The sequence below is a fragment of the Balaenoptera ricei genome, chromosome 20, assembly GCF_028023285.1.
Source record: "Balaenoptera ricei isolate mBalRic1 chromosome 20, mBalRic1.hap2, whole genome shotgun sequence".
Classification (NCBI taxonomy): Eukaryota; Metazoa; Chordata; class Mammalia; order Artiodactyla; family Balaenopteridae; genus Balaenoptera; species Balaenoptera ricei.
The window spans coordinates 18,866,874-18,880,271 of record NC_082658.1 but is presented as its reverse complement, the minus strand read 5'-3'; the positions used below and the strand labels follow the sequence as shown (position 1 = coordinate 18,880,271).

General features: G+C 36.0%; 1 protein-coding gene across 12 annotated transcripts in view; it reads right to left on the bottom strand.

Annotated features, from left to right (window-relative positions):
• The window catches only part of CDK12 (cyclin dependent kinase 12), a 63,292-nt gene that overhangs the window by 38,186 nt on the left and 11,708 nt on the right, over positions 1–13,398 (bottom strand). For all 12 annotated transcript variants that reach the window (XM_059907911.1, XM_059907913.1, XM_059907914.1 and 9 more), the window contains exons 3-8: positions 12,622–12,798; positions 11,537–11,676; positions 10,810–10,980; positions 7,403–7,592; positions 2,016–2,072; positions 1,526–1,627 (exon numbers count right to left, since the gene is read on the bottom strand). In XM_059907911.1, the coding sequence (XP_059763894.1) occupies positions 1,526–1,627; positions 2,016–2,072; positions 7,403–7,592; positions 10,810–10,980; positions 11,537–11,676; positions 12,622–12,798 (837 nt within the window). The remainder of the gene's footprint in view (positions 1–1,525; positions 1,628–2,015; positions 2,073–7,402; positions 7,593–10,809; positions 10,981–11,536; positions 11,677–12,621; positions 12,799–13,398) is intronic.

Here is a 13,398-nt window from a genome sequence, read left to right as displayed (position 1 = left end):
TAACACAGCCCATTTAAAATGTCTATGCCCCTAACATACAAATTGTGGCCTCTAAGTATCGTTTTGTACTAAAAGGAACTAAGACTCCTTAGAGAAATGGCCAATTCCAGGTCTGTGGCAGGAAATGAACAGGATGAGCCTAGAACCAGAAAACAGTGAAGGCTATCAAAGACTAATATGGTTGAGTCAAAAGGTCCCAAGAATTAACCTGCATAAACTCCCACTGACCAAAGACTGGACAGTTTGAAGAGGAATAAGGATGATAACTACAATGAATTAAAACATGTCAAATTTGTTTAAATCCATGAGTTCATAATGAAACTAAAAAACAAATCCCAAATAACTTCTCTTTGGTCATCTTTGGAGGATAATAGTAAGCCACCTCATTATTTTGAAAACTGGTAAATAAAATGAAAGAATTCAACCTTTAGTTAAACCTTTTCAACTTTTTTTTTTTGGCTGTGCCATGAAGCTTGTGGAATCTTAGTTCCCCTTCCAGGGATCAAACCCAGGCCCTCAGAAGTGAAAGCATGGAGTCCTAACCACTGCACCACCAGGGAACTCCCTAATTAAACCTTTTCTGCATCATTTGTACCCAAAGTTAGCCAAATAGATAAACTATCTTTATTTCAAGAAAGAATAAAATGATTAGAATATCGTATCACAAAACAACCACAAATGGATTGATGGATGTGGATCATTAATAGCTAATAACATTTCAAAAAGAGACAACTACGTATTATGTAAAGTGGTGTGTGTATGTGTAAATCTGCTCCGATAGGGATGAATATTTTATTAGACATTGTTTAGAACTGCTTGTATAAGAGGATAATAAAAAGTAGACTAATTTATAATGGATTTTTTAATTGTTTTTAAGTTCTCTACAGATAATGTATCCAGTTATTGCCTGTACTATGGGCAGAGGCTCCCACTGCTTCCTACCCCCAACTTTGATGCACAAGTGCCTATGTAATCTGTCAGAAGTACTCAAAACCACCTGTAAAATAGTTTCAGGGTCAGTGGGTGTTGGGAATCAAACCTGAATTCACCTACAATTTACAGGAAATAAAAAAAATAGAGAACCATGCTAAAAGATCACCATGAGAATGCAACCAGCAAAGTCCAGATTATGGGAAATTCTGTAGGACAAATGACCCAGTTTCTTCTAAAAAAATTATAAGAGGGGAGAAAAAAAACCTAAGAGAGATGGAGGGGGAGTCTATAATTAAAAGACTTGAGATAATCAATTACAATCTATGAGCCTTATTTGAATGTATTTGGATCCAAATTCAAAGTAAGCTTAAAAAAAAAAAAAAAAGAAAATTGGGGAAATGTTAAAAAAAAAAAAACTATGTGTCTGATATTAAGAAATATTCAACAGATTTCTTTGAAATCTGGCTAAAAGTTGATCCCCATCCTTTTGAACTTAAAGAAAAGCGGCAAAAAGCCAATGTAGAGATAAAACAGGATACAAATTCAACAGTATGTGAGTTACAAACAAAAGAAAAGGTGAAAAAAGCCTTACCCACAGCTCCAAACATCTATCGCTGGCGTATAACGCTCCTCTCCCAGCAGAAGTTCTGGAGGTCGGTACCACAGAGTAATGACTTTGTTTGTATAAGGGCGGCTGAAATGTAAAACATAACCATGACATAAATTTACAATGGTTACAACGGTTTCTGATGAAAAATACTTGTACAATTAAATGCAAATTAAAATAGCTGCCAACTGGAGACAGGATCATCAAAACAGCTCCATAGCAACCCTAAGAGTTCAAAAGTAAACTGGACAGAAGGGGATGAAGAAATAACTTCCATTCCAATTTGAGTTGATTTATTTCAGTCTAAGGCAGATTCAAGAATTTAGATAGAATTTACTGTCTAAAATCTAGGTGGTAACACATTTAGAAAATTAGGGAACTCTGAGAGTTATTGCAATTTGCAGAATACTAGCATATCCAAGAATGAAAAAGATTCTTTCCTATTTCCCACATGTAATTTTGTTGAATGACTCACCTCTCTTCAGAATTATAGAGCCGAGCAAGTCCAAAATCTGCTAGTTTGATTTGCCCACTGTAAAACAAAAATTAATTATTTTCATAAGTAACAACAGCAGCCTCCAAATTACACCTAAAAAGTCAAGTGCTAATTTAGGAGTTAAAGGAATTACAAAAATGAATTTTTAACCTCTGCTCTTTTAGTTCTACTCTTAATGATCACTCTGCCAGATTAAGCCTCTTTTGACGACTCCACTATACAAAGCCTTAGGGAGTTTTTTTTTTGCACTACTACTGTATTTTTGGATTTGACTCCTTAACTAAATATTTCTTTTATTTCTTGGCAAACAACAGTGGCTAGAACCTGCTAGATTAAATACCTACTGTTGGGGAAAAAAGGAACAGGCTGTTTTAGATTAAGAGAGATTTAAGAGGCCTAACAACCAAATCCAATTCATAATCCTTGACTGATTCTGGTTTGAATAAACTAGCTATACAAAAGGCTTTTTTTTTTTTGGCCACGCCACGGGGCATTGGAGATCTTAGTTCCCCAGCCAGGGATTGAACCTGGGCCACAGCAGTAAAAGGGCCGAGTCCTAACCACTGGATCAAACGTAATGATATCAGTAAGTTACTTTAAAATACGTCAGGCAGAAAAATAAAAAGGGAGCAAATATAGCAAAATGTTAATTGTATATGTATTATTAATTATATTAGTGTCTCAACTTTTTCTTATAATTTGACATTTTTCATAACAAAAAGTAAACTGCAACAATTCTGTGGCTATAACAGATTTTTCAAACAGAGAACATACCTTCGATCTGAACAAACAATTTTTATGATGAACAAGGCCCCTTCTACCAACAAACTGCCATCACTTCCTATACCATAAAGATACACAATTATGACTTTAGAGGGGTTCTCAAACGTTAATATGAAATAAGAATCACCTGGAAAGCTTGTTAAATGTTTTCTGGGCCCCATTCCCAGAGATGCTGATTCAGTAGGTCATGGTCCATGAATCCGCATTTGCAACAAGCCCACAGGTGATGCCAATGGTGCTGATCTGAGAACCACACTTTGAGAACCACTCCCTTAAAAGGATCACATCCACGTTTCATTCTGCTAAATATTCTGTCTTTGACAGTGATGTCAAGCAATATTTTAATAAAATGCAACATAAAATGTTGGGAAACTATTTAAAAACCATTATTAACTATTTTGGATTAACCATATTTATCTAAATTCTTGTGTAGTCTATTTATTCACATTTACAGTTTGCGTTACGTCTTGCGGAATGAAAAGCCAATTCACCTTTTTTAAGGGACTGGGGATATCTCAGGTGCCTGATAGCTCAGATCAAGCAGAAAAGTGAGATAGAAGAGAAAAAAAAAGGGCTCTTCTAGGAGGTGCTCCTCAAAGTCTGAGCAATGGGACAAAATATTAAAACAAAAAAGCTACTAGCAACGAAATTTTACATTAAATCAACTCTTACCATTCCTAGTAAAGATTATGGGCACCTTACCCACCTGTCCCAGACATCATCACATTTTAAGTTCGATTTATAAGCAAATTCTGAGAGAAGCAAAAAGGAAAGAAATAGCTGACTTGAGCCCTATATTGAGACAAAAAGCATTCCTCAAATTTCTTGGCATCCTTACTTTGATCCCAAGACTCAAGGCAAGTCCTACTACGGTAGGACTGAAAGTTAAAATGGCAATAGATATACACTTATGGAAAATGAGGCTAGACCTAAACATCACCAGCACCTAGCATATTTCCTAATCCATTCCCCCCCCCCTCACTCTCAGTAAATAACCTTTTTCATTGGAAACAGAAGCCATCAGGTGGGACCTATTTAACATATTTTTACCTATAAATTTATTTACACCTCTAACCTTGCTTTCTCTTTTCCCTTCAATTACAGAAAAAGTGCGTCAATCTCTTTTCTTATTCAAGGATAATCAGTATTACCACCTCTGGCCTCTCTTTTCTTATTCAAGGATAATCAGTATTACCACCTCTGGCCTTGACCCCATCTCCTTTAGAAACTCGTTTCTTTAAATTACTTTGGTTCTTTCTTGAATCTTCAACTTCCCCCTCTTTACTGATTTTCTTTTTGCTTAGCATTTAAATATGCTCAAACCTCTGCTTCTTTAATAAAAAATTAATAAATACAAAAAACTGAAGTCACACCTACAATCACCTTCCCATTAATTGTGCTACCCACCCACTTACCCCACACTTTCACCACTGACCTTTTAATTTTCAGATTCTCTCCTTGGGTCTTAAAATCTACCTGCATCACCTGACATCTATGACCACTCATTTCTTAAACCTGCCTATTTTGCATTCATATTTCCTTATTTTCTTCCTATCTGTCTAATCAGCCCCTCGGGTTCCATCTTCTCACATCTTTTCTATGCTTGATAACTCCTGAATCTACACTGCTAGTTTGAAACTCCCATGTGACCATATGCCTATTTGACATCACTACCCTGGATATATAACAGACATATCCAAAAGGGGTTTACTCTTCCCCCGACGCATCCTGCTGTTCCTTCTGTATTCCCTATATTGACCACTGTGCCACCCATCTAGATAGTTTCTTAGGACAGAAATCTTTGAGTTAAAGAACTTTGATTCATTCGCCACCATTCACTCACTCATCAAAGTCTACTGGTCTACCAAGTCCATCCTGTCCATCCTCTTCTAGCAATGCCTTGGTTAGTTCAAGCACTGACCATTTCTTACATTGTTCTTAATAAGTCTCTCTGCCTCCAGTCCACACGCTATATAGTGACCATTTAGTGATGTTTCTAAAACAGAAGACTAATTATGTCTCTCCTATATCTAAAATAATTTGGTGTCATTTATACTTGTGTAATTAAGATAAAATAAACAGCATGGGGCTTCCCTGGTGGCGCAGTGGTTGAGAATCTGCCTGCCAACGCAGGGGACACGGGTTCGAGCCCTGGTCTGGGAAGATCCCACATGCCGCGGAGCAACTAGGCCCGTGAGCCACAATTACTGAGCCTGCGCGTCTGGAGCCTGTGCTCCGCAACAAGAGAGGCCGCGATAGTGAGAGGCCTGCGCACCGCGATGAAGAGTGGCCCCCACTTGCCGCAACTAGAGAAAGCCCTCGCACAGAAACGAAAACCCAACACAGCCATAAATAAATAAATAAATAAATAAATAAATAAATAATTCCCATTTAAAAACTAAAAATAAAAAAAATAAACATCATGGAGCCCAACGCTGCTCTCCTCCCTCTCTCGTCAATGCTTTCTCTTTGTCCACCTGAGGACTCCTCTCTAGGCCATCTCACCCAGAAGTCTCTGTGTAGACAGAAGTAAATGGGCAAGAGCAGAGGCTGGCTGGATCAGACTAGACCATGAGACTCCTGCATCCTGCTTAGCAACCTGAGAAGGAAATTCACTTTAGTCTAAAACCTTATCAGCTTCCTGAATATGGGAAGTCAGGGACAGAAAGGGGCCTGACCCACCAGAAAGGACACCAAGCAGGACTGCAGTTATTCCCTGGCCTGAAACTTCCCCCAATAGAGGAGCAAAAGGAACAGAAAAAAGTATATTAATACTATAGTCCAGAAAGCTGCAAGATGATAGCCATCATCAAATTTCTGAAGCACTATTACTGTGGATACAGATTAACCAAGCCCAGCTTTAATGAGAATTGTGGTGGATCACAGGGATAGTGACAGAAAGGAATGACATATATATGTGTATATATATATATATATAATTTTTTTTTCTTTAAAGACTTTTTTGTTGTTGTTGTGGACCATTTTTAAAGTCTTTATTGAACTTGTTACCATACTGCTTCTGTTTTATGTTTTGGTTTTTTTGGCCGTGAGGCATGTGGGATCTTAGCTCCCTGACCAGGGATGGAACCCACACCCCTCGCATTGGAAGGCGAAGTCTTAACCACTGGACCGCCAGGGAAGTCTCCAGAAAGGAATGATATTTTTAATATCGTGTTTTGTCTAAAAAAGATATTTAAGTACAAATAACAATTTTACAGTAATTTGTACAATTAATATAATAATGCATTAATTGTATAATTTAAAAACAAAAAATTAACCAGCACCCTTCAATGGCTGTTACCTGTAAATAAAATTTAAGCTCCTTAGCAAGATATACAAGATCTTTAAATTGGCTCCTTGCAACTGTCCAGCTTCATCTCTTGCCATTATGTGCTTCACTCTTCTTGCCCTAGCAATACTGACTCCTTTACAGTTTTCCAAACATAACATGTTATCTTCACATTTATGTGCTTTTGTACATGCACTCTTCTTTTGCCTAGAAGTGTGAACCTCTGTTGTCAGCCTTGCTGATAAATTCCTATTCATTCCTCAACACTGCATCTTCCCAAATGCTCCCAAATTCAAGGGGAAAAAAAAAAAAAGCTTAATAAATGTTTATTGAATTGAGCAACTTATTTGTTTGGCTTCCCTACTAAACTCTGAAATCTTCAGGGACCAACCATCCCATGTGGGACTTTTAGTGCTAAAACCAGGACAGTCTCAGGCAACACTGGAGAGTTGGTCACCCTACTCCACAAAGACAGGAAATATGTCATAACCATTCCATATTCCCATCTAGATAATGTTTGTTAAATAGAACTGATCAGAAATATTTAAAACAAAGGGTGCATCAGACAAAGATGGCTATAAACAGCCCACTACCTACAGAACCAAACACTGGCCTTATTTCAATGGTACCAGACTTGCTTTTTATTCCTCAGTATGCAGGGCTATCACCAAAGACTACTGTATCTCAACTGATATCACCAACGCAATTTAGGCAAATAGCCAAAGAGGAAGAAAGCAGATGATAAAAACTTCTGAAGAATTAACACTGTTCTTCAACAAATTCCTGTCTGTCTATACTATTAAAACCCAGGAGTAAGTGCTGGGCAGAAAGGTCAGTCACCAACTACATCTGTGTTGACTCTGAAATTCGATAACTGAGAAAGTCTCAAGAGCAGTTAAAAGAGCAGGTATGTTTCTCCCCACTAAACAAAGGAGAATGTCATTAAGAACTTGATGTGTGTTTGAATTTGCCTAAGACCACAAAAGTATTATTTACTAACTATGGCAAAAGCTCTTTGAATATTCCTATAGGATGTAAGTAATTCTCTAAAATGTCTGCATTTAAAAAAACCTTTATAATCCTACCTCTTTTAGTCCTTACCAACACTGAGTCTGGAGACTCTGCTGATCAGAGTACCCCTATCACAAGCTGTTCCTAAGGTATAGACATCAGATGTACGTAAATGCAAAGAAGTGCATTACTGGGTTTACCTATAACCCCAATTAACTAGCTGAAACTAAGGGTGTCAGAAGAGAGGGAGAAAATGCTTAACCTCATATGGTTACTGTGTTACCTGTTGTTCAGCAAAATGTTAGAACACTTAATATCCCGATGCAGGAAATTCTTTTTGTGACAGTAATCCAGTCCTTCCATTAGCTGTTTCATGAATGACTTGATATGATCCTCAGAAAAGTGCACCAAACCAGATTCCAAGAGTCCCATTAAGTCATGGTCCATATACTCAAATACAAGGTAAAAGGCTCCTACACAGGATGAAGGAAAAAATTAAAAACAAGAGAAAAAGGATGCCGAAATGACAATGCGTCAAATTTTAACATCATTTTGGAGTTGACCATAAGCTTTCTGGAAAAACCACTTAATTTTATACATGGAGAAACCAGAACTCAAGCAGTTGAATAACTTGCCCATTCTAACAATAAATAACACAACTATTTTTTGAATTAATTTTCTGACTCATAGTCCAGTGCTCTTTGGACTACTTACTTCTCTGAAGGGACAACTGCCCCAATTAGATTGTATAATTAGTCTTTTATGATCTAAATCAGTTGGCAAATTACGGACCCCTTGGGCCAAATCCGGCCTGTCTATTGCTGTAAATAGAGTTTTATTTGTACTATACAACCATGCCCATTTGTTACACATTGTCTAAGACTATTTTGTAGAAATCTTTACCTTAGTTAACAGCACTCACATAATACGCCAGGGGTACATTTAGTACGAATTATTATTATTTTTTTTTAATTAATTAATTATTTATTTATTTTTATTTATGGCTGTGTTGGGTCTTCGTTTCTGTGCGAGGGCTTTCTCTAGTTGCGGCAAGTGGGGGCCACTCTTCATCGCGGTGCGCGGGCCTCTCACTATCGCGGCCTCTCTTGTTGCGGAGCACAGGCTCCAGACGCGCAGGCTCAGTAATTGTGGCTCACGGGCCTAGTTGCTCCGCGGCATGTGGGATCTTCCCAGACCAGGGCTCGAACCCGTGTCCCCTGCATTGGCAGGCAGATTCTCAACCACTGCGCCACCAGGGAAGCCCCTAGTACGAATTATTAATGAAATTTATAGTATTTAAGAATTGAAAGAAAAATGAATCATCTAATTCAATTTCCTAAATTTAAAAGTAGATAAAAGGCTAAGAGAACTGTGAAAGATTTGAAATCCACATTATCTTCCCACTTTCAGCAGAGTGCATGATAGAGGCAAATACTGTAACATAGGAAATACCAGACCTAGTTAGACAATGATCCATCCAGCCTAAAATTCTTCTCTCAGTAGCATAAAGGCAAGGATTCTTAGTCTAGGGGATAGGCTTCAAGGACTCTTTGAACTCTCTAAATAGCATACAACATTTTAAACACACGTGTATGCAACATTTTAAATGTATTTTTTTGAAGAGTGAATCCATAAGATATTTTAAAAGGTTCATGACCCCCAAAAAGTTAAGAACCACTGCATTAAAGGAATATCTTATCTTTAGCTAAGCCCTCGTATGAATTAAGAAAACACTAAAACTGCAAAAGAGGAGTGGATAAAGGACACAAACGGACAACTCAAAAAAAGAGAAAATAAGTAAAATTGATAGACATGGAAAAAAATTCAGAATATAAAGAATGCAATCCAAAATAATGGTATCATTCATGCTTCACCTATCAGATAAGATGACAATTTTTTAAAAAGATAAACTCAATGTTAGGGAGGATAAAGTGGGATGGGACTCACTGGTGGGACATAAATTATTACTATCTTTCTTAAAAGCAATCTAACATTAAATATGAAAATTCATTTGACCAAATAATTCTACTTCTAGGAAACTATATTAAGAAATAAATCAAAATACAAATATTTATGCACAAAGATGCTCAATGCAGTGCTATTATAATATTTTTTTAAACTGGCAACTAATTGTTCAACAAGGACTGGTGAAATAAATTCGGATTCATCTATCTTTATGCACAGTCATTAAAACATGTTAATGATACAGGAAATTGCTTATGACAAGTTATAAAACACTAAATACATTTTGATCTTGGTTATGTTAAAATAAATACAATATATATAAAATATAAAGTACTAGAAAAAAATATGCCAACATGCTAATACTACAGTGGTCTTCTGTGGATGCTGGTATACTGGGAGTGGGAGAGAAGTGATTGCCATTTTCCTTTTCTTACTCGCCTATGTTTTCAATTTTTCCACAATGGGCATGCATCACATCCATTCATTCATTTATTATTTTATGATTAAAAAAATTTTTTTTAATTTTTTGGCTGTGCCACACAGCATGTGAGATCTTAGTTCCCCGACCAGGGATCGAACCCGTGCCCCCTGCAGTGGAAGCACGGAGTCTTAACCACTGGACTGCCAGGGAAGTCCCCTATTGTTTCATGATTTTTTAAAAAAGAATTTAAACAGTACATGGTAAATTATTTAAACAGTACAGAAGGGCATGGATGAAAAGCAAGCACCTCTCCAGAAGCAACCAGTTAACATTTTCTTACGCTTCCTCACAGAAACTAGTTATACACTGTATTATTTTTATAATCAGAAAAGGTTAAAAAAAACACCCAGAAATATACCTAGTATACTTAATTCTATTCCAATCTAACTTTCATAAATTTATCTAAGCAGGATTTCCTCTTTTCTTTAAAACTACTTCTACTAAACTCAAGAGGTATTACTCCCCTAGTGCTAATATATGAGGCTCTGTAAAGAAGTCCAACTTAACTTTATCCATTACCCTCCTAATTTTATGTATTTCAATCATATTCTCTGTTAACATCTCAGGCTATATTCACAGATGCCACCTCTTCACAGCTGCCTCTCTCTAAACCTTCAGATTTACTTTAATAAAAGTAGGCTGGATGTCATACATAGACTACTTCAAACATAAGTATGGAAACAACAAACGAGTGTATCCCCCATAAACAAAAGTTACAAATCCAGGAAAATAAACCACTATGTGACCCGAAAACTGTTTTAGAAATACCTGCTTTGGATTCTAAACTGTATGAGTACAAAACTACATTAAAAAAAAAAAGGATGCATATAAATGAAGGATGTAAAAATGAGAATAACTGTCAAATCTGGGTTTTAATTTCCATTATTGTTATTACAATTTGTAAAAAACAAAACCAAAAAAACCCGACTTCAAAATGTTGGTTGGAGGAGAATCTTATATTGTTTATGTGCTGGCCTTATTAGGTGTTAACAGCAGACTCTAATTTTAATGATTAACAATGATTTCTAAAAGTGTAAGAGTACACTAATGACGAACAGACATTTTATAAAATAAGCACTGTTCAGCACAAGAACAATCTGTTAACATCTTAATTCTGATGTGGATTAAAGAAAGAAGCTGGACTTTAGTACAACTTGTTAAAAAATGCAAACAGGCAAACAAGCTAAGAAAGGGAAATAAAATGTACCAATCTCCCATGCAGAAACATGATTCTTTGCTAGTACCTTTGTCCTTCTTGAAATCCAGCGCGTCTTGTTTATCTGTGACAATTTCCTTCATGTTAACAACACTTCGGTGGATTAGCTGACGAAGGATTTTGATCTCACGAATGGCTGTGATTGGGAAGCCCTCTTTCTCATTGTCCAGTCTCACCTTCTTCAGGGCCACTAGCTCTCCTGTTACAACAAATTCAAACTGTTATATTACAATTAGCATTTTTTGGCCACCATCATGAATCAACCAATATATGCTCTTGCTCTGAAACAGACTTAATGCCTACTTTAATGCTACATGGCAGATATTTTTACACTGTTTAAAAAAAAAAAAATCCTCATGTTCTCTTTCTTATCTTTGTTTTTTTTAAAGATTTTAAAAGTTTAATTCAATATTCTGTTAAGCCTAAAAATTTTGTATTATTAAAATATACCAATAATTCAACTACTTCATTTTATCTTCAAGGACTAGCCCCTTACCAAAGAGCAACTGACAAATTTTATTTTTACCTTCTCTTAAATTCCCAGCAAGCTTATTATAAAACATTTACAATGGACAGAAGGAGGAAGGTTTTTAGACAGTAGTAATTATACTATTCTTTTGGAAAATTTTAGTCTATTTCATAACTTTTGGAGACCAAATAAGAACTCAAAGTTTACTTTTGCTAAATCCACTGAAGACATCAGTACTGCTAAATTTTTAACCTTCTGACATCTAAAATTTTGTGGCAATATTTACCTGTGTCTTTGTCCTTGGCTTTATATACTTGGCCATAGGTTCCCTCTCCAATAATCCCAATAATGTCAAACTTGTCCACACAGCGTTTCCCCCAGTCACTTTCTGTTTGTCTTCTTTCTCCATAACGAGGACAACAAATTCTAAAAAAGGCAAAACAAAAATAAAAACAAACAAAAAAGTTATTCTAAAAAATTAAGTGTATTCCTTTTTTTCTTTTTCTTTCTTTCTTTATTTTTTTGGCTCCATCACATGGCTTGAGGGATCCTGATCAGGGATCAAAACCGTGCCCCCTGCAGTGGAAGCATAGAGTCCTACCCACGCCAAGAAATTACCTAAGTGTATTCAAAGAACAAAACAGAATTCTTTTATGATGATTTCTCTGGCTCCTGAGTCTTTTATCAGTTTATTAAAAAAGCAGGAACAAATGATATGAAATAAATAGTTTAAACAGTCTCTCACAGTGGCTAATCTCTCACAGATTTTCTTTTTTTTTTGCTTCAGGAAGACATAAGATCAAATAATAGATCTGCTACCTTAGAGTACTGGCTTCCTCAACCATAGACTGGGAAAATAATCCCTACATCATAGGGTTACTATGAAAGTAAAATATAAAACTTTGGCAATAATATGTGCTCAACAAATGGCAACTATTTTTACTACCAAGAGAAGAATGCTAACAATCAGAAGATCAAACTCAGATTCTACTACATTTATGGCATGGCAATTTATGTAGTTCAGGGGAAAAAAAATCCCACATCTATTAATTCTTCATTAATGTGTACATGGTTGACACCCTCTGAATTAAAGGATTTTTTTCTTCTTCAATACGCTAAGTATTATGAATTCAAAAGATACAGTGGGATCAATGTTCATGGTATACTTGGAATTGGGAAATTATTGCTTTTCTAAAAAACACAACATGGTATCTATGAGTGTAGATGAAAGGATTTTATCCATTAAAATTAAATAAGATCTACATTAGTCCCAATCCTCTATAAGCCTACTTATAGGTGTATAGGTGTAGGTTGAGGTCCAAAGGTAAGGAAGAAAGCTGTAATTAAGGATGGGTCCCTCCAAAAACTCACTTTGGTCTCTTTTTGTATGGTTGCTGAGGTGGTGTGATTGCCTTTGGTTCTGGAGAGTCTGGGGGAGATGGATCCCCACCAGGGAGCTCTGGAGGGAGAGGGAGGTCTGTGAGTAGATGACGCGGCCTTTGTTCCTTCTCTTTCTTTACAGGTTTTGAAGGTAGAGTTTCTTTCGGACTAAACAACAGAGAGGAAAAAATGAAAAAGATCACAATTACTTAAAGGATGTGCAAATAAAACTTTTCAAAGATTATAATGTCTGGCGGTTAAAAGATTACAAAGATTTTACTTTTAAGGGAAAAAAACCCTTAAAATAATAATATAACATAAAGTAATATAACATAAAGAAATGGAGTTTATCACAGTTAAAGAGACTTGGATTTTGCAAAAAGAAATCTATAGTATATTAAAAAAACCAATACAAAATTTGGCATATTATTTGTAGAAACTTTAATAAAGTTCTTTAATGTCCTTCCTAAGATTCTACTTGGATTTTTATTGAGATGAAATAAAATGCAGGAAGTTATAATCTTAAATTTGCAAAGCACCACTGCAACTCACGAAGTCACCAAACCTGCTCCATATTTTAACCAGCAAAGATTTAAATGACTGAAAGCCCAGCAATGCTATATTGGGTTGGCCAAACAGTTTGTTCAAGTTTTTCCATGTTACAGAAAAACCTGAACGAACTTTTGGGCCAAGCCAATACTATTATGCTACTAAAGATGTGGAGAGAAACTTGGAAAAAGAAAATAGTATTTTACAGTGTTTTGTAAG